Below are 25,965 nucleotides of genomic sequence, written 5' to 3'. Positions count from 1 at the left end.
AGATCTGTTACCATTCATCTTCTCCATATCTCCCACTGAACTGGCTTCCTGGCAATAAAATTCTCTTTCCTGGATGGTCAATTTACAATCCTAAGGTCTTAAAAGGAGGACCTCAGGGTCATCCAGGCCATCTCCTCCTTTTACTGAAAAGAACAGGGAAGTCAGAAAACCTGCTCAAAGTAACACAACCAGTAAATGGAGGAGCCAGGGTTTCAGCCTATGTCTTCTCACTGCAGGCTTATAATTTTAGGTTGAACCATATGAAACCTCTGAGAGCCATACATTGCTTCTCATGTGAAATATTTGAACAATATCTCATATGTTTTGTATGGTCCTGCAAACTGGCACAGAGCCTTTTGTAGAGTAGGTATCTGATAAACGTTTGATAAATGAATCTTGGGTTGTTTTCCTTTTTCTTTTTTTTTTAAGCCCTTGTGTAAATCAACGCAGGGAAATCTGCAAGTTGCTAAGTACAAGCAGAGCTGCCAGATGTGAGTTTGGAGACTATAGGACATGTTGCAGCCAGGCGGGGAAGGAGGAACTGTACATTACCAACAGTTATTTGGCAGCATCTGACCTAGTCGAATACCGACCTAGGAAGAGTTCCAGGGGAAAACAGCATATGGCCCTGAAATCTGGTACAATGTCGCATATACAGTCAGTTGGCCACCCCAGGCATATGAACCTGGAGACAGGACAGGCTTGGAAGAGAGTGACTCTGTGAGATTAACTCAGATGTTATCTCCCACAGGAAATCCCAACGATTTATCTGGAACGCTTCAAGGTGAAAATATCGCTGTGTAACATCTGAACCATATTTTGTAGAAGAAAGCATGCAGCTTATAAAGCAGAAGATTTGGATTGGACAGACATTTCTTGCCACGAAAAAAATCACCTAGAATTACCCCATTTTTCTTTGTTTAAGTCACAGAGTTAGCTGTGAGCATGAGTTCACCAGTGGCTGAGCTGGGCAGCTGCTAGTGAATACCATGCCCCCATATAAATTATAAGCAATGCCCTCTCTGGGTGGACAAATTACAGGAGAGCATCTTTCCTCTTGGCTGGTCTGGATTTCAGCTTCTCCTCCAGCATTAGGCCCGTGCCTTTGTGCAGTGCACTGACTACACAGCCATACCCAGCTGCCCTACCCCTGGGAGCAATTCTCATCTAGCCTTTTTTTTTACAACCAACCAGCACTCTTGGGAGCCAACAATTGCAAATAATTATCTGGGGAAATCAAGGTCAAATGGCTTCTTAAGTGCACTTTTACAACACACATCCAGCAAAAACCACATTAGGTGATGAGAGGCGAAGTGGGAAGTGAAGACATAAATTAGTCCTCACCCAGATTCTAACTATCAAGTCTGGAACAATGGAACTAGGCCACACATGTTCCATTTCCCTGGGTCTTTGGCCAAAATGGCCAAAATGGCTGCTGATGCCTGTTCACTCAACACCAGGCCCGGTTCAGGGATATTTGGGATTCAGACATACTTTACCCAGACAACAGGGGTAGCTTCCTCCCTCGGTTCCTGTGATAGTTTGCAGCTTTTTCCTTTAATATTTATGTTTCCTGGTGACGGTTGCCCTCCTGACTGCACACAGACATTAGCAGTTCAGTAGGAAGAAACTGGGATGCCATTCCAGAAGGCTTAGATTCTTACCACACATCTTAGCAGGATTCTACTACCAACATTTTAGAAGATAGCCCTAAAGCAATCAATTACGTCAGGAGAAGGTAATTCATTATAACAAAACTCCAACAAATCGGAAGCAGGGGAGTCAGAACTTCCCAACTAACCAAAAACAGTGTCTCCCTCTCTCTGTTTCCAAATCAGCCAACAGGTCATTACAAAGCACTGAAAATATATTTGGTCCTTAGAAGGCAAATAGGCAAAATCGTAGGAAAAGTAGCCATTAGGAAAAAATTTCTTTAATCCATAGTTTTCAAGGTATCCTACTAAGCGGCCCAATTGTCTCTATTTCCCACAACTACAGTGTTGTAGAATGAACACTGGAGTTGAGAATCAGAATCACAGCTATTGTAACATCCCATGGGGAATGTGATCGCCCATAGGAAACCCAGCTCTTTCTCTGGAAAGCTAAACAACTGTCTAAGTACATATGATGGAAGAAAAGCATGTAGTCTGATAAGATAGTTTCACCGGAGGCAGCTTCCAACCATTCTTCAGGACCCAGCTTAAGTATCATCTCCCCATGGAGAGCTTTCCAGAGCCCTAGTCTAGGTTTGTTTCTTCTGCTATGCACTTCCAAATAAGTGATTTCTCTGTAATATTGTTAAACAAACTCTGTAGTCATTACAAGATTAATGTCAGTCTGCCTTCCCTGCTAGCCTGTCCTGTGTGCTGTTTTATCCTCAATGCCCAGGAAGCTGACTGCATGTGGTAGGTGTTTGGAAAATAGTCATTAAATGGATGCAGACGTGAATGAATCAAACTTCTACTACCTTCACCCTGTTGTACTAAGGTGGGAAAGGAAGGTGTATTTATTAAGGGAAATTTTTTTAGACATCACAACTTGCAACGTAAAAAGGATTTTTTTAACCCAGGTTTGATCACAGTATACATTTAATGATTACACCTCACTCCCTAAACACTTCTGTCACTCAAGGACTGTTAATAGGTACTAACATTCAGATTTAGCTAAATTCCGTAGGTGGGATAACCAGTCTGACTGAAGTGATTTCTTAAATTCTACTTCTAGATGCCCAAAGCACACTCTAGCAAATGGCATATTATAGGACAAGGATTGTTAATATGACAGTCTCTCACTTGGTTTATTGATTGGAATGTAATAAATGTTGAAGCTTGAAGTTAAAGGATGACCAGTTAACTCTGAGTAGAGAGCCCCTCTGGGGCCCCAGATTTTCCAGCTAAGACTGTTCAGTTGCCTTCATGTGAGGCCACCAGAGACGAGGCCTCAGTAAACTTCTCTATATCTGTTGACCAGGAGTTGGCAACACCGCAGTATATATTGAAGCACCACATGTCAGACTGAAATGTGATTTCAAGATTGCCTATTCCCTTTCTTTATTATTTCTAAATACCAAAATTAAGAAGTACAGACACCTTCTTGTATATTAAAATAACAACACTAAAAGCAAACTGACTTCAGAATCAGTCTTCAAAGTGTGCTTTGTCTCTGAACTAATTTCAAATGGTTCTTTTTTCCAGGTTAAGGACAACATCAAAAATGTTTCCACACAGCCTGCATAACTTGAAGAGGTATTAATAAGCTCAAAGTTAGTCTGACATAATCAAATTGGATTTGGTTTTCCACATCAGCTAACTGGTATGCATTTATTTACATCAGTTTTTTTTTTTTTTTTTTAAATATCAGCTGAACTTTTACTTGCAAATGACTTCAGCACTCATAGAATTTAATGAGTTTTGATCTTTTAAATAGAAATAAAGGAGTTGGATGAGACATAAAGAGAGACTTGTTTGGTTAAATATTGCTCCTGAAGTATCAAGGTTTCTCATTTCAAAGCTAATTTTCAAAATACAGGTCATAGTTCTGGACTGATGCCCACCCTGGTGGCAATATGCCATCACTCAGTGCTGGTACCATTTGTGAAGTTGTCTTTCTTTCACAGCACCGGCATTGGAGCATCCCTTCTCCCAAAGCCGGAGAGTCTCATAGTCAGGGCTAGAAGGATGAGATGGGGAGGAAAACACTAACAGATAATCTGGGTATTGATAATGTTCCCGGGGAAAGTGATGGTTGAGGGAAGAGAGAGCGCGCCAAGCACCATGGAAAATCTTGATCTTTGCACAATGAATCCATCCTTGAGGAAAGACTGGGCCACCCTTCATGCCTTCAGGAGCCGTCTAACCTTTCCTCATCTCTCCCATCTATTTATAAGGCATAAATCAAGAACCTCTTAAATTAGTCAGCAGTTTGACCCAACTGCTCCCCTACTCTCACAGTAGCTACTGGCTATTTTTCCCACTCGTATTTGAAGAAACCATCATCATTCATTCATGTGACTAGATTTTACCAGAAAATAACAAGTGACACATCCTCATGGGACCACAGAGAGACGAGCTGCGATTGTTGAACCACGCCTCTCAATTGCTATTTCTAAATCAGAGCCTCTCTTGGGTTCTGTTTAATGGAAGACACACATCAACTTTTCTCCTGGCACCCAAGGTCACAAAAATATCAGACACTTGGAGGCAGCCATAGTAAATTCCATGAGACCCGACAGGCCACAGTGAGGCCAGTGAGGTCCCTGGGAATTCACATCAGGGGATGAGTACTTCAGGGGGTTCCTTCTTGCTCTTTGAATGACCTCCACAGGATCTCACAGGCAGGATAGATTTTTTTTTTTTTTTTTTTTGAGGTGCGCAGGCCTCTCACTGCTGTGGCCTCTCCCGTTGCGCAGCACAGGCTCCGGACGCGCAGGCCCAGCGGCCATGGCTCACGGGCCCAGCCGCTCCGCGGCATGTGGGATCCTCCCGGACCGGGGCACGAACCCGCGTGCCCTGCATCGGCAGGTGGACTCCCAACCACTGCGCCACCAGGGAAGCCCGGCAGGATAGATTTTGCTGAACATTTCCATAGGAGTGGAGTAGATGGTGGGTGTGGGTGGGAGGGATGGCTTATCACCAGAACAGGATTTTCATTTCATTTTGGATGGAGAAGCGTTTCTTATCTCTAGAGATACATGTAAAACAGCTTTTTTTTTTCCCACGGTCTGTTTCCTGACTCTGACCTCAAATCAAGGACAAAAAGGGGACAGAGCTGCCTTAAAAAACCTTTTTCTTTCTGAAGCAAAATGTATGTGTGATGGAGGGTGGGGGGCCGTGGGGGGAGGCAGAGAAATGTGAGTTTGAATCAATTCACAGATAGCTCAGAAACTGACGGGGCCTTCCCGTATCTTCTCGTGACACCCTGCAAAGTTGTTGTTGTATATGCTCTTCCCCACTGCTTTGCTTATCATTTATGGTTCATTAAATGCCAAGATCTTTCTTTCCCAAGGATGCTCTTTTAGCATAACTTATTTTAGTTAACCAGTTATTAATGTTTATTAGGTACTAGGACTTTATATCTATTATCTGATTGAATTCTCCCAATGGCCATATGAGTTAGCCACAATCACTATTCCTATTTCCACAGACAGGAGAGAAAGGCACAGGGAGGTTGAGTAACTTGCCTAAGATCACCCAGCCAGGAGGCGGCAGAGCCGAAGCTCAAATCCAAGACAATGTGACTTTAAGCCTATACACTTAAATGCCACTCACGCCCTTTCCTCAGACTGACATGCAGTCAAGTTAAGGCTTCTGATAAGGGGGAAGGAACTGATATTTCTTGAGCATCAAATGAGTACTAGCTACTGTGCCTGGGGGCTTTATAAGTCTTTCTCCTAAAACCTTCTCCATAACCCTATATGGTAATTATCAGCATGCCCTCCCCCTCTCCTTCACTGTGTTGAGGTTCAAAGAAGTTAAGTAACATGCCCGAAGCCACAAATCTAGGCAGTGACAAAGCCAGTCTTCAAACCTATGTCTGTCTGACTCCAACATGACAGAACACTGGAGAAACCATAGCAATCGGCCTCCAACAGCAAACAGAGATGTTACATTATTATGTTTCCTTTCAGTTTTGCTAGGTGAAGCATACTTCTGTTTCTCCTTGTGGAGGTTAAGTCTCCTTGTATCTTAATCTTGAAATAACCCATAATATAGTAAACTATTTTTAAGTTACAGTATTCTATAATTGAAAAAACATAGTAACAAGGGTTGGTGGAAGTGTGCAGAAATTGGAACCCTCATACACTGCCAGTAGGAGTGTAAAATAGTACAATTGTGTTTGGAGACTATCTGGCAGCTTCTTTAAAGGTTAAACAGAGAGTTAACCATTCGATCCAGTAATTCCACTCCTAGGTATGTACCCAAGAGAATTGAAAACCTACGTCTACACAAAAACTTACATGAATATTCACAGCAGCATTATTCATAATAGTAAAAAAGTAGAACCATCTCACATGTCCATCAACTGAGTGGATAAACAAAATGTAGTTTATCTACACAGTGGAATTATTATTCGGCAATAAAAATGAATGAAGTAGTGATATATGGTATAGCACGGATAGACCCTGAAGACATTGTGCTAGGTGAGAGCAGCCAGTCACAAAGGACCACATATTATATGATTCCACTTATGTCCAGAATAGGAAGACCTATAGAGACAGAAAGTAGATCATTGGCTCCCAGGGGTTAGAAGGGAGATGATAGCTAAAGAGTAGATGGTTTATTTGGGGGGAGGTTGATTTAAAAATGTGCTAAAATTGATTGTGGTAACAATTGCACAACTTTCTCTATGTACTACAAACCACTGAATGGTACACTTTAAATAGGTGAACGAGCAGTTATATATTTATATTAAAAAACTGCACCATGAAAAAAGCCAATATTATGCATTTGATAGGCTCTCAAGAAATACCTACTGAATGAATGCACCAAAGCACTTTATGACTATTTAAAAATAATACTAGTTTATTTAAATTCAAATATGTCTTTTAGGAACGGATAGTTTATTTTGCAACAACGTTGCGTAAACTATGCCCCAGACTCAACTGTCCCCTGAGGTGAATGCTGATACTACTGACATCCCACGAGTGCTGAAACATGGTCCTCAGTGGTGAAAGATTAGCAATGGCCACACCTGTGGAGGAATTTCCCCTCTGTTCCAACAGGAACAACTGTGGTGAAAGAACCATCTGTGGCTTGCTGACAATAGGGATGCCGCTGAGTGTTAACTGATCTCCCGAAACCCTCACTGAGCCAAACCCAGACCAGCAAGAATCTCTAGTGTGACTCAGGGCCACCAGCTAATGAAGGTATCACTTGGGTCCTGGAATCCAGGAAGATGAACAACTACCCTTCCTTTGTTACTTGAGAAACTCCCAAGAGCAGGTCCTGGTAGCACTTATCTATTTATGGTCACCTTTGAGGACAGATGAAAGAGTATGGGGAAAACATCAATAAATGCCGGAGTAAAAATAGAAACCAATATTCAGGGCTGAAGGGGAGGAACACAGAATAAATCGAAGTCCAAACTTGAGATCCAGTTGAGGAATTAGCCTGGTGTGAATGATTAAAGAAAAGCCAAGAAAAAAAAAGCACCCAAATGCTGAGTGCATTGAAGAAGAAACAAGGTAGAGTATTAGTAGATTTAACAGCAAAACAAATGAGCTCAACAAACAAGCTCTGCGTGAGTTGATATGGTCCAGAACCTACCAATGACTAGACATTCCCTTCAAGGAACAGTTTTCAAGCCTTCCTCATCAGGGAACAAAAAACCTCTCAGGGATACTTTAGAAAGCATGTATTTTACGACTCTTAAATTCTACAGTAACAACAACAAAGTAAGTCTTGGATTAGGGAAGTTTGTTCTGAGGACCCTGTGTGAAACAGAAGTGAAAATATGGTACCAAACTGGAATAGATTATCTGAGACATGGCGGCTCAAAGATGCACATGTGCTGTGTGCTGGCTTCCTATCTCCAGGGATTCACTGGTATTATTTTGGAGAGAATTCAATCCATTCTACAAGAAAGCATCCTTGTGCAAAACAAATCACAACTACAAAGCCTTGCGTAAAGGTTAGGAGTTTTTATGTATGCTATTTCATTCTATTTCTTAAACAACTCTGTGAGATAGATGTTTCACAGATGAGGAAGAAACTGTGGCTCAAAGAAATCCAACAACCTTCCCAACTAGTAAGTGGCAGGGATAGGATTCAATTCTGGGTCTTCAAACTTCTTAAACACTGTTTTCTCCACTACCCTACACCTTTCCAAAGTAAGACTGTAATGAATTTGTCCAGCCATGGAAGGCCTTCAAGAATGAAAGACTGACATTTTGATAGAGATGAAAGATCACTACAAAACTAAGCAGACCAGAGGGAGAATATAGCAAGAGTAACGGGAGGGTAATGGGCTTTGGAACATCGGCAAGTCAGGGGACCCTAGGGCAAGGACTATGTATGAAACACCAGTCAAAATAAAAATAGCAATATCTACCGTTACATCTAGTCCCCTAAAGCCTACAGCTTCTGATTTATTTTGTTGTCTGTACTTGGTGAAGCACGTATAAGAAGATAAGAATTTGGGGATTTTAGAATGGAACTTCTCTTAACATTACTCAGTGTCTTATTTAGACTCTAAATGTTAAAATGTGCTCCCAGAGTGGCCAACATTGCCATAGCCAATAAATAAACAAAATCGAGAAGAAAAATAATGGTAATAGCTTTCAACATCTCTCATACAATTCACAGAGATGAGATCATAATAAAAGTTGTGGTTGATTTTGCCACTTATCTTTCATTTAATATAATTCTCCACCACAAATCTTACTTTGGGGTTTGTGGGGCAAAATTTCCAATTGTCTCTTCCCCTACCAGGAGTAACAAACCCATCTGGCTAAGCTCCTATCATTGACATAAGGTAATGACATAAGGTAATAAAAGGTGAAACATCCCTGTACCTGGGGGTCCCAAGGAAAGGGATCCCTTGCTCTTGGAAACTTTTCTGAATCTGTCACCAGTCATGGCCACTATAGAGAGGGACTGCAGGCTGCAAACATTTCAGAAAGAAATGTTGGGTCTAAATCTATTTGTGGTATTGGCCCATCAGTTACCAAGTGGAGAGAATACTGGACAGAGAGCCAGGGCCCTGTATTCTAATCCACTCTCTGCCATTAAGGAGGTAGGTAACCTTCGCCGAGGGCTTTCCTCTCTCCTGGCCACAGGGCTCTCATCTGTAAAATGAAGGGCTCGGAGCAGATCATCGCTGAAGATCTCTCCAGTTGTAGGATATTTTGCATCCCCACCGCACACCACCCCTCCTCTGCTTGATAACCTGTTCTGGCGATTTCATAGCAAGTACCTGTTTCTTGGTCACAGTGCCATCCACGGGGTCCACGTACTCAAAGCTGTCTGTCTTTGCCACACTGTAGACGTGGCTCCCCACAGCAAACTGCTGGCCGATGAAGGACTTGTCTGTGACCAAGGCCTCCAGGTCCCTCATGATGTAATAGGTCGTCTTGGGCTCTAACGCCTCGTAATCAAACCTGGTGAGGGAGGAGCAGGACACAGGATAAACATAAATCTTATCAGAGAACCAGCAGCTGGGTGGGCCTCTCAAGGTCATTTAATCATTGGTTTTGTTTAAAGAAGAACAGCACAGAGAAGCATCTGCAGCTGGTCACCCCCTTCCCCCTGCCAGCCCTCCATTCATTCCCCACACAGCAGCCAGCATCATCTTGTAAACATCAAATCGTGCCAATCCTTTCCTTTAAATCCCTCCAAAAATGCCTGTCATGTTGACAGCAAGAGTCAAAACCCTAACCACAGCCTACAAGGCACTGTGGGATCTGACCTGCCCACGTCCTTGATTTGACTCTGTCCCACTCTCGCTCTGGTTCGCTATGCTCCAGGCACATGGGCCCCCTCTTCAGTCCTCAGAGACACTTTGCCCTTTCCCTTCGTTGGGCCTTTGCTCTTGCTATCTGTTTCCTTTCCCTGGTACAATCTTCCCCAGGCTACTCAAATAGCTGACACTTTCCCTTCCTTCAGCTTCCAAATTTAGTGTTACCTCTAGAAAGTGACCTTCTCTGACCAGTCATCTAAGGTAGCTTCCCTCTATCTCTCCCCCGCCTCTTATCATCCTTTATTTCTTCTTTTGGTAGTTACCCCAATCTGTATTTACTTTGTTTATATATTTGTTTCCTTATTTCTTGTCTTTGCCCCTGAGTACTGTAAGCTCCAGGAGGGTAGAGATCTTACCTGTTTTGTTCTCTGTTGCTTCTGACAAGTAGTGTTTTTTGTAAGTGATGGAATGAAAGATGGGAGGATGTGAAGGAAGAAAGGAAGGAGAGAGAGGAATCAAGGCAGGGGAAGAGAGAAGAAGGAAGGGAATTCAATGTACCATAAAACTCTCTTGGAAACTTGGAAGAAATATCACAATTGTTCCATTAAAAAGAAGGTCCCCCTAGCCAAGAACATCAAATATAACAATGGGGCTGGGAGGTGATTAGGGAAAAAAAAAAGACTAAAAATAACCCTTATCTCATTTGTTGTTGTGGAGTTTAAATATGATAATGCATACCAAGTAGTTGGCACAATGCCCGACACCAGTGCTTAAAACTATTAATTACTTTTATTCTTAGTCACTGCCATAAGGAAGGGTCTTTCCCGATGTCAGATGGTTTTGACCAAGTCCTTATGGCACACCCACGGGGCTCTGTTTAAGAAGGAAGCCCTAGGTGGGGCAGCTGTGCTCACGCAGCTGTGGTGGGATCTCACATTGGGCTCTCTGTAAACAGGAAAGAAGGTGAGTTCTCAGAGTTAACTGAAGAAGGAAGATCTGAATAGTTGTTACTACTTTTTTCCACCCAAGACCTTTTGTGACTTCAGCAGACAACAGGGTATTGGCCGAAAGGAATGATACCATGGCTAACAATGGGTCCCCTGCACCTGCATCCCCCCTCTCTTCTGTTCTCTCTTACACAAGGTGTGTGTTCGAATCCTAGATTCTCTTTAAAGATTACTTTTTGGGAAGGTAAAACCTAGCCAAGCAGAGAGGGGTAGGAGGTTGGGATGAGAGGGTGTAGCAGGAGACAGAGAGGCACTGAAAGAGATTCAGAAGTTGAGAAAATACACTGATGTGACAGGTCACATCCAGTCTATGGCTGAGGTCATCAGACCAGCTGCCCAAATGCTCATCTTCATGCACATGCAGGTTCTAGCACTACCTTCCCCTCACTACCCCAAAACACCCCCTCTGACCATCACCCCCACCAACACACTTTCTACCTTCCCCTCACTACCCCAAAACACCCCCTCTGACCATCACTCCCACCAACACACTTTCTACCTTCCCCTCACTACCCCAAAAAACCCCCTCTGACCATCGCCACCACCAACACACTTTCAAGGAAAGAAATTTCAAAATGGAGAATTCCTTCTGGGGTCCACTCACACAAGGAAAATCATCTGGGTTCTCAGATACAACTGCAGGCTCAGTATTAGTTAAGCCAAAATTGTTTAATTATCTCCTCCCCACCAAGAAAGCCGTCAGGCTAGAAATCATTTTCTTTCACAAGCACTTTTAACCTACCTTTCCCAGAGGCTGAAGGAAAGGTTTACTTTCATTCTACCTATTCCCTTGCCTTTTTCTTTATCTCTGTGATCTCCTTGTACAGAAATCTGAAACATAATTCAAAGTCCTACAAGAATTTATACCTCCACTGCATTATATTCTCTAATATGGTATTTGTTATGAAAAAAGTAATTGTCGTGTAACCTCTTGGCCACAAAAAAATGAACTATATTACAAATACACTTATCATAATACCATGTCTTCAAAATGCTGGCAGAAAGCTAGATAATCATTCCACAAATTATGAGGAACGCATCCCTGACTCAAAGCGATCTCACTAAGCCAGAGGCTGGCAGTCATAATATATTTTATCAGGTTGGATTTTTTGGAGCAGCTTCAGGCAATAAAACGATTTGCTGTGCCAACTGGTCCCTCTGGTATGCCAAAAAAGCCCACAGGAATCAGGATTTTGGGCACTTGTTAGAAATACTAGTGAATAAAACAAGTTCCCGCCTGCCTTGAGAGTCCTTATTATAACACAATGAATAATTTGAGGTGATTTCCCGCCTGTCACATCCTCAGCCTTCTTAACTAAACAGACACCAAGAATATGATGGCGCTGTCTACATTTCCCACAGTACTGCAGTCTCTTTGATTCTACTGAAAACTATCACAGGCTTCCTTATTCTCTGATATTTATTTAAGTAAATGACCTCTTAAGAGAAGAAACAATCACCTTATAAGGGAAGTCTAAAGCTTTCTTTCTGTCCCTTAAGCTCTTGAAACGCAACCAAACATCCAAAGTAGTTAACTATTCATAAGCAAAGCCAATGAGGCACCGTCTCTGTTTTTAATACACAGAGAGCCGCTGAGACTACCCAAGGATTCCCTGCCCTAATCCCACATTCTCCACAGTTAACATCCTTTCCGACCACTGCTCCCCCTAAACCATGGCTTGGTACTAGCATATCTAGCAGGCAGCCACACAGCCAGAAGACTCTGCCCCCATCGCTTGCTTCAACAACAGGAAAGTAGTAGAAACCCCCAACCCTAAGCTCTTTGCCACTGACCTTTCCCCTCCCTCCTTCCCAGGGTAATATTTCTTTTTTCTGTAACTCCTTTCATGCGGACAAAACTTTAGCAAAATCTGGGGCTCCTGAGCCATGTGGTCCCTTCAGAGGATGCCAGCTCAGGCATCTTGGTCACAGTTTGGACCATTAGTGGGAACTTCTGTCTTTGCCTCGCTTTCCTTGATAATTATGGGTGGAGAGCCAACAAGGAAAGCCCCCGGTATGACTGTACAACTTTCATGGCCACCAAAGGACCTTTCAAGGTTCTGTAGTTCAGATTCCCTCTGGGGATGGCTGCCCACCGTACAGGCAGGATGAAAAGATGACAGAGGGGTGTCACCAGGGGAGGGGTACTCCTTGACACCACTGTTACCACCTCTCAGGGTTATCTGGCTCTAGCGTCTCTGCTCCTCAGATCTTCCTGAAAGATGCCTCCCTCCTAAGGTTCTAGCCCACTTTTTTTTAAAAAAACCTTCTCTAAGAGCAGTTTCCCAGGGTCCATACAGAGACCCTTGCCCTTCTCACCTGCAGTAGTAGTGGCGGCCAAATTTGGCCCAGTGATCTCGGACAATTTCCTCCACACTCTGCTTGCGGGCAGCGATAATGGAGAGCCAGACCAAGACAGCCCAGAGGCCATCTTTCTCCCGGAGGTGATCAGAGCCTATGGGAGAAAGGAACAGTCTGCTGAAGATTTGTTCACGGGGGAAAAGTTAAAGCTAAATGAACTATGAAGACCAGTTAGCACTTGAGTGTTACATTGAAATGGTAGGATATATTTATCTATTGTGTGAAAAACATGTCCCACAGGACTTCCCTGGTGGCGCAGTGGTTGGGAGTCCGCCTGCCGATGCAAGGGACCCAGGTTCGTGTCCCGGTCCAGGAGGATCCCACGTGCCGCGGAGCGGGTGGGCCCGTGAGCCATGGCCGCTGAGCCTGTGCGTCTGGAGCCTGTGCTCCGCAACGGGGGAGGCCACAACAGTGAGAGGCCCGCGTACCACAAAAAAAAAAAAAAACCATGTCCCATAATAAACTTGCATTTCTAAAAGTATGCAACCGAAATTCAAATAACATAAAACAATATCAAAAAGTAAAATAAAATCCTGGAAGTTGTTGAAAGGATCCAAGAGCCAAGCTGACATCACATTTGACTAATGGTATCGTTCATTCAGTAAATATTCGGTGATCCTTACAGTACACCAAGCATTGGTCTAGGTACTAGGGATACGGCAGTGAACAGGATAGCTCTTTATTCAACAAGTTTGAATTCAAGTAGGCAGGGAGGCGACAGGAAAGCAGATGAAAGAACAACATGTGTCAAATAAGGACAAGAGCTATGAAAAAAATTAAACTGGATGATAATGTCACAGAGCACGATATCAGCAAAGACTTCCTTACTAGGGCAGCGCAGCTCACCTAGAGTAGGGTTGAATGGTACTCCCTAACCCCACTGTACCCGCCGAAGATATGGCCACCCAGAACCTGTGAATGTGACCGTATCTGGGGAAATAGTCCTGCAGATATAATTAAGTTAAGGATGTTGGGGTGAGATCAGCCTGGATTATCCAGGTGGGCCCAAAATCCAATGACAAGTATTCTGAGAAGAGAAGACACAGGGAGGAGAAATCCAAAGGAGCAGGTTATGTGAAGACAGAAGTGGAGATGAGAATTATGCTGCCACAAGCCAAGGAAGGCAGGGAGACACCAGAAATTGAAAGAGGCAAGGAAAGATTCTCCCCTAAAGACTTCAGAGGAAGCATGGCTCTGCCAACACCCCGATTTCAGACTTCTGGCCTCCACAACTAGAAGAAAATTAATTTCTGCTGTTTTAAGCCACCCAGTTCTCGGTAATTTGTTATGGCAGCATTAGGAATACAGGTAGTCAGGGTCAGCCCCGCTGAAGTGATGATACGTGAGCTGATACCCGAGAAGAAGGAGTCAGCCATGCAGAGATCTGGGGACAAAGCACAAAGTCCCTGAGGCAGGAAGGAACTGGGAAGCTTATTCCTCTAGCTATTCACATAGAAAGAGAGGCAGCTCATATTGTGGCATTCACACGATCAAGTGTGCAGGCTAAACAGGTAGCTTCCTGTGCAAAAAGAACCCAGAGGAATATGTTGGAGGCTCATTTAAGCATCTGTCTATTGGCCAATTGTAAGCTCTGTCCTGAATACAAAGGAATGTGTTGTAGTGTAAGAAAGGTGATATAATGGAAAAAGCATGGGGAAGGCTTTGGAATTAGGGTTTAAAACTAAACTCTTCTACTACCCCGGAATGTGAGAAGTTATCGCAAAGTTGTTAACCTTTCTGAGTCTCAGCTTCTCATCTGTAAAATGGGGACACCATCACCCATCTTGTCGGGTTGTCATATGAATTTAATCACACTCAGTGGGTAGGCTCTGGAGTCAGATTGCTCACATTCAAATTCTGGCTCAGCCACTGACCTTCATGTGACTTGCTGTCCTCATCTGTAACATAGGGAAATAATAGCCCCTCCCTCATGGGTTACTATCATGATGAAGTAACTAAATACGCCCAGGTATTTAGATCAATGACTGGGATGTCACAAGTGGCTGTCTGGTTGTCGATCTTATTGGTAATTCACATAAAGTACCAACCTGGTGCTGATTCCTCAAAACGTGCTTTGAGGCAAATTGTTCTCAGTCATTCATTTAATTTTATCCTCTGACTCTAGCTACAGCAATGTCTTAAGACCAGGAGACTGGGACCAGGGGTTGGATCATTTCTTCTTGCAACAGAGCAATAAAAATGGACAACAGTACTTGGGTTTCAGGGCTATGAAACATAGAAACTCAGAAAGGAAGACCCAATGACACAGAACTGTTTAAACTTTGAAAATGGACTGAAACAATACCTTAGTTAAGTTAGGCAGCTTTGAGAACATCTCACCAAAGCTATGGACCATTTATACTTCTTGGTACATTTGCAGTGTTAAATGTTAAATGTTTTTCCTCAAAAAGAAAAACATACAACCTTGAGAGGACAGTGAAGATACTTAAAAGGAGAAATGATCAAGTCTTTGACTCCTCCATACACTGGTCAATGGTCTGCTGATGACACTTTTAGATGTCTGGTTGTGAGAACCAGACATCTTCTAGTTAGACATCTTCTAGCCTGAGAAGACCCTGGGCTTTTAATCATCACAGCATGGAGTGACTCTAGTCCCATCCAAGGCACTCTGCACACTGCTACAAAAATGGAAGAAATTTGGAAGATGCTGGGTTAGCTCCATGGCCTAGTGCAAAAAAAGAAGTCTAGGAAGCCCTGCCCAGTGGGATAATTTCAAAATCCTTTGTCCTTTTACAGCTGAAAAAAAAATCACTTTTATTTACTGTCTAGAGAGAAATACCTTTTTGTTTTAAAACATGGGCTTTGCATACCTTGAATCTCCAGCTGGATTACATTACCTAGAGATAGACCCATTAGATGATAAGTCTCACATCTGATAAGATGTCATAACTTAGGGGAGAGAGACATAAAGTTATTTTAGCAGAATCAAAAAAAAAAAAAAAAACCCACACAAACCCACCTCAACCCTTTGTCGCCAGCCACATAGTAAATTGTGAACTGGCTTGGATATTCTCACCTACAAGTTAAACATTGCCCAGGGGCCAATGATCAAAAAAAATTAACTGTGCTCTTTACAGCTGTTTGAAGTGGGGGATAGAGACACTGATGACTTGCAATTACACACACATGATTCCACTGAACTCTCATAATGTGCTTTAGAGGGGGCTTTGGGGAAACAACTTTCCTTTTAATAACTCTAAGGCAAGTGAACTATAATGCCGTATCCGTGACAGATAAATTCAACAGGAAGTGCAGAAAATACAAAGGCATCAAATGGTTTCCTAAAACCCCACTATAAACAGAGTGAAAATGGATGCGAGAAATGCTGACACTATATATGACAGGACTAATAGACTTTACATTAAAAATGTTTTTATAAGTTAATCAGAAAAAGAGGAACCCCAATAGATAACTGGGTGGATAGGCACAAATGAGCAATTTTCAAGAGAAAAATATTAACAGTCAAAAACATTTGAAAAAATGTTCAATCTCACCTCAGTCAAAGAAAAGTCCATAAAATGGAATCCCATCTGGGGACTTTCAAATTAGCAAGCGTTCATTAGGGGCAGGGGAACACCCAGTACTAGCAAAGTACCAGTGTAAACGTGTACAGTTTGGTGGAATAATTTGGCAATAATAATCAACAGCCTTAAAGTAGCAACCAGCTTTGGACCCAGCTATTCTTTTTCTTAAATTTTAGTCGAAGGGACATTCACTAAAGCAGCTTAAAGGAGAGAGAAAGTTGAAGAAATAATAAAGAGGAAAAAAAATTGTTTCTAAAAGAAGAGGGAAAGTTGAAAAATGAATACTAATTGTTAAAGAATAGGAAATGGTGGAAAATCCAAACAAAAACTTGTGTAGATAGATAAAATATTGAATAAGAATCTTTGGTGACACACGGAATGATGTTCATCCAATTTTAATACAAGTTAAAAAATCAGGTTACCAAAAAAGAGTATTCAGTATTTTTTTGGTAGAAGAACACATTTAGATATGTATTTATGTGTGTGCACAGGTTATCAACAGGATACACGCCCAGCCGTTAACAGTGTTATCTCTGAAGCAGTAGAACTGCGAATGTTTTGCTTCTTTTTCCTTTGCAGTATTTCCACAATAAATGTATATTATTTTCATTATAAGAAAAAAAAATTTTTAAGTGGTCAACGGTGTGTACAAATTCACATTTGAAAACATGAAATCCCATCTACCAAGGGTTAGCTGGGATATTAAAGGGATCAATACCGCTGATGAACAAGTGATGAATTTTGAACCTATTGCTCATCCCATTTCTTAGATTGAGTAATAGCTATTTAGAGCATAGAGACTGTATCTGACTCCCTCGTGGGGCTCACAGGTTTTGGGATTAGGTTCAGGATGTACTGTAAGGCTTTAGGACTTGACAGAAAATGAGAACAGGGAAGGCAGTGCACTGCTGAGCTGTCAACATTAGCCTCGGGGGAAGCTGGGCTTAGGGGATGTGTTTCGTTCACCTCACAGGGAGACTCTACTAGCAAGGACAAAGCTTCAGATTCATCCCAATAGCCCCTAGGGCATTTCTACTATTGCTGACAGCCCACGAAGAGGGGCTCACTCAGCCTGTGTTTCACTCCCTATCTTCCCAGGCAAAATCTCTACACTCTGTGAACAGTTAAACAGTTGTTTGGGGAAAAACAAATAAAATAGCTCTTTTACTTCATATATTCACAGCTGCTCCATCTTTAGAACATGAGATTCCAGAAAAAAATTCTTCGGCACTAATATTTATACATGCATACTATTGCCTGTACAATTTTTAATAGATTTTGTTTTTTAGAGCAGTTTTAGCTTCCTAGCAAAATTGAATGAAAAGAACGGAGAGTTCCATAAGAGTCTCTGTCTTCACACAAACACAATCTCCCCACCATCAATATCCTGCACCAGAGTGGGCTGTTTGTTACAAATGATGAACCTACACTGACACATCATCACCCAAAGTCCATAGTTCAGGTGAGGGTTCACTGATGGTGTTGTACATTCTATGGGTTTTGACAAACATATACCCACCATTACAGTATCATACAGAACAGTTTCACTGCCCTAAAGTGCCTCTGTGTTCTGACTCTTCATCCTTCCCTCCCTCGTAGCCCCTAACAACCACTAATCCTTTTATTATCTTTATTGTTTTGCCTTTTCCAGATTATCAAATCATTGGACTTTTTAGTTTGGCTTCTTTCACTTAGTAATATGCATTTCAGGTTCCTCCATGTCTTTTCATGTCTTCATAGCTCATTTCTCCTTAGCATTGAATAATACAGTACAATTTTTGAAGTTTGCTTCCTCTGGATTTCTGGCTGGTGGTGCAGCCAGAGCTTTCCACCTGGTTCAGAACACTGCAAGAAGCTTTAACCCATATTTCCAAAGCCTGTAAGTACCACTCAACTGGCCTTCCTCTATCCAGGCTAGCCCAGCCCGAAGCCCACTCAGACTTGCTTTGACCAGCCTGGAAAAGCAGTCATCCCCACCCAGATACCAGAAGGAAGGGGCTCAGCTCTCCCTGCCACAACTCCAGGAAAAACTGACACCAAAAACAGGTCTATTTTTTTCTTATCAGAAACATCCCTACTCTTCTATTCCCTAAAACTAGACTTTGAATTTTCTCAAGCTTTAAAACCATATTACTTTGAGCTAGGCAGTACACCAGTAAGTATACTGACATAAAAGAAACAGGGGGAAAAAAAGAGAGTACTCAATCTCAAAGGAATTTTCCTCAAATGGAAATGCCAGCACAGGCAAATCAACTCAATAAAACACCACACATGTTACTAAAAGATCAAGTCATCTCAGCTGAAACTCAGATCAGGAAAGTCTGAATTTGTCATTTGGGAAAATATAAATCATTATGCACCTGTTGCCAACTCCAAGCTAGAAATAAGTTAGTGGTTCTCAACCCAGGCTACCCATTAGAATCTCCTAAAGAACTTATTAAAAATACCAATGCTCAGGCCCCACCCCGGACCAATAAAATCAGAATTTTTGGCAATGGGACCCAGGCATCAGTATATATATATTTTTTAATTCCTTGGGTAATTTTTATGAGCAGCCAGAGTTGAGAACCTGTTTTAAGAGAAACCTACTCAAAACAGTCCCATATCGGGGGCAGATTACTTAGGGGTAGTGAATTAGGCCTCTTCCTCTATTTGCTCAAATTTGGCACTAAAGGAAAGTGGTCATTGGTCTCTAGTTCGATGGATGCCCCTGGCCCTAGTCACGGGGGGGGGCCTCTCACTGGAGCCAGCTTCAGTATCATGGTGTTCCCCCACCCCTTTCGTCTGGAAATCTTGTGAGGGCCTTGCCAAATGTGGGGTAACCAACTCATCCTGGTGTGCCTGGCACTTTCCCCATTTTAACAGGAAATGAACAATGATCCAGGAAACCTCTCCATCCCATGCATACCAAGGTGGCCGGCCAGCTGATAAGGAAGGCCACTTGCTCAAAGACGCTCCTGACGGTTTTCAGGATATGTGCATATACAGCACGTATCTAAGCACACATAGTTCCTAGAGCCAGAAACGATAGGAAATATATCTGTATACTTGCTCTTGATGCGGAATTACACAGCAAGAGAAATTCCATTTTTGGAAGAATAACAGCAAGGCACCAGGCACTTCACTCAGTACTTTATACATTATCTAATTTTGACAATTTGATAGCTTCTTTTTACAGATAAGAGATTGAGGTTAGGTCATTTGTATGAAGTCACATGGCCACTAAGGGGTGAAAAGAAGATTCACACCTGGGCAGTTTGGCTCCAACGCCTGTGGACATAACCACTGCTGGAAATGCCCAGTAAAGCCAGTGGTCCTCAGGAGCTGCAATGAGGCAGATAAAGTGCCCCAGGTGGTTAGACCTGAGGCAACCCTTCTGAAGATCTGGGTGATGGACTGCTATTTTTTCCTCCTCACACTAGACATTCAGGAGAAGTTGCCAAATTTCCCTTTACTTCTCCTCTCCTATCGATTTACCCTTTTCATTTACAGATGAAGTTTTCATTAATTTGCAGTGAAATTCTTTCCATCCTCTTTTTATCCACTCAAGGATTTGTCTTTTCAAAATAGTGAAGTCATGAGGCAACACTGGGAGGCACCCCTTGCAGGGAATCGGAGATTTGAGAACATGCTATTGAACTGTGACAGGTTGTTGTTTTTGTTGTTTTTTTTCCATGTCTCAAATTGCTCATGTTCAGCTCTTTAAATCTGGCCAAAAAGCAGGGCTCATGGAAAAATTGTCACTTTTCCATGCTTAAAAAGAAATGCTTCTTGGGCTTCCCCGGTGGCGCAGTGGTTGAGAGTCTGCCTGCCCATGCAGGGGACACGGGTTCGTGGTCCAGTCCGGGAAGATCCCACATGCCGTGGAGCGGCTGGGCCCGTGAGCCATGGCCGTTGAGCCTGCGCGTCCAGAGCCTGTGCTCCGCAACGGGAGGGGCCACGACAGTGAGAGCCTCGCGTACCGCAAAAAAAAAAAAAAAAAGAAATGCTTCTTAAAAAATTAATGCTCTAAAATGTTTACAATTGGAAAACAAAGCTGTCCTGCATGTAAGCGGGTCAGAGCCAGCTGTCAGCTCAGAAAGGTAGGATGGCAGTAACCGACCGTGTAGCTCATGCTGTGCTGTGGGCATCCTGGCTCCCAATGCTATGTAACAATAAATTTGATGATGATGATGAAAATAATAATAATAGTGTTTGACACAATAATGCAGCAGGGCTCTTGGCTAGTATCCTGACCGTTGCAACACCCTGTAAACTCCATGAGGGAAGGACCCGTATCTGAAATGACTCATCATTCTATCTTGGCCCTGGCTCATAGAAGGTGCACAGTAAACCTTCATTGAATGAGTAAATGAATGATTAGGTGAAACTCTAGTATGTAGTGTGATTCATCAGATTCACTCCTCACTAAAAGCTAGAAGCAACCTAAAAAGATATATGGGAAAAAACTTTATAGATCATCCCATTGAACAGATTCAGCTTACAAATGAGGAAACTGAGGCCCAAAGAAGTGATCTGTGTAAGGAAGTTCAATGACGGAGAGGGGGAGTCAAGGTCTAACTGGGTCTAACTGGGACTGTCATCTCCTGGTGCTGTGTTGCTTACATGACACCATTCTTCCACGTCCCCGGCATGCATTCCATCCCCATCTAAAAGAATTAACCAGATGGGAGAAAAGGACACCTTTGGCATGTCCTTAAACAGGAGCAGCAGAGTAAGACTGGGTTTGAATCCTGGCTCTGCCGTGTGAACTTGGCCAGTGGTTCGACTTTCCTCTCTAAGCCTCAATTACCTTATCTGTGGTCATTATGGTCCCTAGTTCATTTTAGAGTCAAGAAGTCTCAGTGAAATGACATATAGGAGGCCCTAAGAATGTACTTATCACTCAAGAGATGCTCAATAAATAACAAGTATTAGCACTGTTTCATTAACACAGCAGCCTACAGCAGCCAGGCCATCTATCCCATCTATCCCAGAGGAGGAGAAAGCGTTAACTACGTCAGGGCTGGTCAGCTGACACTTGTCCCTCACAGGAGCAAGCCAAGGTACGGGACAGTGGGACCTCCTGACTCGTATGTCCCATCCCATTTCTTTGTCTCCAGTGCTGATGGGAACAACACAACCCTCTAAGAATTGTTCCTTGCTTGGTCATAAGCTGAACCAGAAATCTCTCGAGCAGGTTTAAAGCCTGCACCACAGGGTTGAGGACTTGTCACTCTTTAGGCATTGTACTTTGTTCTCAGTGGGGCTACCTGGCACCTGGGAGAGAGCAGCAGGGGAAGCCTCAAAGCACAACCTTAGGGACTGTATCTTAAATACCAAGGGATGGGCCCCCTCGTTAAAAGCCCCCAGTAGACACTGTGAAAGGAAACCCTTAGTCTGTTTGGAATTCTTCAATCCGTGAAGATTGAAGAATGATTTCCCAGGATTCCCAGTCCCAGCATGCACGGGTAAGTGTGGACACAGCCTCAGAGGGAGGCCCCATTCCTTTCTTTCTGCTCCACACTTTGGTGTCACACAACACCCCTCTTGCCACTTTTCATCATTGAAAGGGTCAGTGGAACTGGAACTGTGGCGACCCCAAGAAAAGGTTTTGTTTTGTTTTGTTTTTGATGGAGACATTCTTTCCACTCCAGGTGGGAGCTCTCTTGCCCAGCACAGGGGTTGAGAGTTTGTAGAGGGTCCAGAGGAGAGTTTCAGTTTTCAGAGTTTACGAGGAGGCTCTTGGGGAGCGTCAAGCACAGCACCTCTGTGCTCTGGCCCAGCCTAGATTGAACTGCACATGTGCACACAGCCTGTTTCAACCTGCCCAGCAGAGAAATTGCTCTCCTTGTGCTGATAATGCTGTCATCACGGCCTCCTCACGTCACATCTGCTACCCAGCCAAATGTACACAAATCGGCCAGAAATAAGAGAAAGAAATGTGGTAGAACCTCAATAATCTGAAACTCACAGATATATGGGCCTCCTTCTCTGGCCTAGAGACTGGACAGATGTGAAAACTGCCAAATGTAGAGTTAATGATTATCTAAATAGGGAATGAACTAAAGCTTTCCTTTATTGTACCTTAAAAAAATCTGGCATTAAATAAAAATAACTGTATAAGTAAGAGACAGTTAAACCTATTCAATATTCAACAGCACTCCTGTGAACCTAATCTTGAGTTAGGATGTACATAGTTCATGTGTGAAATACAGATGAAGATGCAGGTATGGAACTTGAAAGTGTTATATACTGTTTAACTGTTACGGAAAATAAAATGTCCATTCACAAAGCAACCAGAGAGTAAGTCAGTAATATGAACCATAAGACAATAGAGCAGAGAATGTCTCTGCTAAAGGCTGTAAGAAGATCTTTATATACAAAAGATCACTAAAGCTGGAACCTGGCCGCTATTGAACACGGCTATTTACAGGTAATTGTCAGCAGCCTCCACTCCCCCCCGGGAAATAAATACGTTAATAAAATGAATTATAAATACTTAACAGGATTTAAATTTTTTAATCTGTTCATTAACACAGGTCTTGGGAATGAATTTTCCTAGAAGCACTTTGTTCGCTATTAATTTGTGCTAATAATGATGTGATAATTGAAAGTACCAAAAGTTTATTTCAAAATTTTATATAATTCCAATTTTAATATCATTCATAAAATCCTTCCTCACCGCCTTCCAACCGGTCTATATTTACGTGGTTTTGTTTTCATGAATTCTCCCAAATCTTGGGATACCCTAATGCCCAGATTTCCAGAAATACAACCACTCAAGAATGATAAAAATATAACTACTAACAATGCAAAGAAGAAATATCAAAATGGAAATTCTTTGTTTCTTCCTCCCTTCTTTCCTTCCATCCATCTACCTTCCATCCACCTTTCCTCCCTTCCTCCCTTCCTCCCTCCCTCCCTCCCTCCCTTCCTTCCTTCCTTCCTTCCATCCTTCCATCCAACCCACAATCACTCAAAGCCTATCATATATATAAGAAATAGAGCTGAGCAAGAGAGACATGGCCCCTGTCCTCAGGGCATTTACGGTTGCATGGCAAGCAGAGGGATCCAGAAAAATCTCAAAAGACTGGAAAGATACTCGAGATTTCCTGTGAATGAAACACATACATACTCTGGGCCTCTTCCTTTTGTGCTAGAGACTGGAGAGATATAAAAATTGCCAAGGTCAAGAGCACCAGAGTTCACAGTGAAAAAAGTTGGTGTGACAATGAGGGACAAGTCATGTTGGTGCCAGGAGACCTGGATTCAATTCCAAATTTCCAGAAAGAGATGGAGGTATACAAAAGGCTTAGCAATGCCCCCAGTGCATACTAAGTGCTCATTTAAAAAGATAATTGTTATTATTGTGAAGAACTCAACAGAGAGCACTTTCTTGGAAAGAGAAAACACTGTTGTATTGCCTGATTTTATTTGGCAAATTTATATGGCTACTGACATTAACTTTCTAAAAATACATAACAAAAGTAATAGTAATACTCAAGATGGTGATCAGCTTGGAGGTCTTCCAGGCATTCACAAACAGAGCGATTCTTTATGTTACCTGTAAAGGGACAAGCTTTGGCGTGATAATTCATACACTCCCCAGATGGTATGACTTCTTACAAAACTGATGACAATGATAGCAACCAATAGAGCATCATCAAGAAATTGCCCCCAAACCTCAAAGTTTTTGGTTTTTTAGCTCTTAGTTTTAGTATTTTAGTACATCCCCTTTTGTGTATGGGAACAAGTCCAGATTCCTTCCAATTTGGAACTTGAGAGAGTTAGCCAGAATGCCATTTAGATGAACAGCTTTCTTCTGTTAAAGGATTTGTAAAATGTCCTCCTTTCTCTCGGAAAAGAGTTTTCCAAAGCCCTTCCCAGGAAGTGGATGAATATCTGGCTCTAGCACAAAAGATGATTTGGCTTCTGAAATGACCTTGGTTCTTTGACAGAGCAATAAATATAGGCTCCCTATTGTCCAGGACCTGCACCTTTCCACAGGAGAGAAGCCTGAACTCTGATCCTATCACCAGCTTGTTACCTTGGAAAGTTCTGGGAGCTCAAGATGCCGGCTGATTTTCCCCTGAGGGAAATTTCCACTCAGGGTATATCCTTCTTCTCTTGCGCGAAAAGCTTGGCATTCCTGAGCCTGAGGCAGATCCATATTTTCAAGGTTTCTTGGCACTAAACTCTGCTTTCCTAGTTGGTACACAGCTCCATGCCCCAGGGGCACTCAAAAAGGCCTCCACTAGAGAAAGCTTTGATAAGTTTTAGAAGCGTCTCCCTAGTCTCAGGTCTAAAATCTTGCCATCTCTCTGCTTTCTCCTTCCTTCATTAGCCCACTTGGTTTTGAGAACTATATCCCAAGGCAGATGGGGAGCTCCTGTGATCAGCTGACTTTTACAGGCTGGAATTGTAAGGGGTCAGAGAGACCACGTGGCTTGTCTGTAGGTGGCAGGTGAGGGTCTTGAATGTACTCATCAGCTTCACATTCCAGGCCTCTAGACTTCCTGAACCGAACTTGGGGTGGCATCTCAGACACACTCTTTCTACCATTCCTGATGAAAAACAAATACTGGTTTTCACTAATGTTTCCTACTCCTGACTGCACATCAGAATTACATGAGGATACTTATTTAAAATGCAGACTCTCAGGCTCCACCTTGCCAGGGATTCCAAGCAAGGATAGGATAGAAAAAATCTATATTTTTAGCAAGCTTCCCAGGTGATTCTTACACATTCAGTTCAGTGCCTCTCCAAGAACCGGCATTAATGAGGAACAGCATGAATCCACTTTTTCCTTCCAAGACTGAGTGGTCCAGTTCCTCAGGCCTTCTAACAGTCATTCACTGTCGGGTGCTGGAGAGATGGAATTAGCCATTGCTTTCATCGGGAAGACTGATCGGCACAGTGGAAAGCAGCATACACCGTATGGGCAGGAGACCTTTTAGTTCAACTGTAATTTAATTCAAGTGGAGGCCTTTTCCAGGCTCTGGGGCCCTGGGTGAGTCACTTAACTACTTCTTGGGTTCAGGAGCTTCACCTGGCGCATCAGGCCAGTGTCACCAGAACCTGAAGAATGGTGGGGGTGGGCAATACCTTCAGAGCGCTACACATTGGAAAATCTCTTGTGCTCCTTGAAAGGAAAATGGCAAGCAAATATAACAGCGGGAGGCTTTTAAAAGTCCCTTCTAGTCCAGCCCACATGTGGCACTCAGCATAACAGTCTGAAAGCAAAGCTTGCTGGAAAGTGGCTGCAAGCAGACCTCCCCCCGGGAAGACCATGGTTTCCTACTTCCAGTTGAGTCAAGTCTCAACGTCTAAGCTAGGCAGGCAAAGGGCTTCAGAAATGAGCCCCTCCCCACTGGTATTTCCAAGACTGTTTCTTGATACTCCCTTCTCTACCCTACGCTATACGTCAGAGGTTAGTGAACTACAGCCCATGGGCCGAATTTGGACTTAGGCCTATTTTTGTAAGTAAACTTTTATTGGCACACAGCCATACTCATTTATGTACTGCCTACGGCTGCTTTTGTGTTACAGTTACTGAGTTGAGTAATTGTGGAAGAGACCGTACATAGCCTCTCAGTTCACAAAGCCTAAAATATTTACTATCTGGCCCTTTACAGAAAAAGTTTGCCAACCCCTGATATAGACCAGTCTTTTTC

General features: G+C 42.8%; 1 protein-coding gene across 3 annotated transcripts in view; it reads right to left on the bottom strand.

Annotated features, from left to right (window-relative positions):
* Positions 1-25,965, bottom strand: part of PGM5 (phosphoglucomutase 5) — a 192,064-nt gene that overhangs the window by 44,862 nt on the left and 121,237 nt on the right. For all 3 annotated transcript variants that reach the window (XM_073806184.1, XM_073806185.1, XM_033858146.2), the window contains 2 exons: positions 12,723-12,858; positions 8,914-9,097 (listed from right to left, as the gene is read on the bottom strand). In XM_073806184.1, coding sequence (XP_073662285.1) covers positions 8,914-9,097; positions 12,723-12,858 — 320 coding nt within the window. The remainder of the gene's footprint in view (positions 1-8,913; positions 9,098-12,722; positions 12,859-25,965) is intronic.

This window comes from Tursiops truncatus, chromosome 6, assembly GCF_011762595.2.
Source record: "Tursiops truncatus isolate mTurTru1 chromosome 6, mTurTru1.mat.Y, whole genome shotgun sequence".
Taxonomy (NCBI): Eukaryota; Metazoa; Chordata; class Mammalia; order Artiodactyla; family Delphinidae; genus Tursiops; species Tursiops truncatus.
Note: the sequence above shows the minus strand (reverse complement) of the source record. Positions and strands in the feature narration are given on the sequence as shown.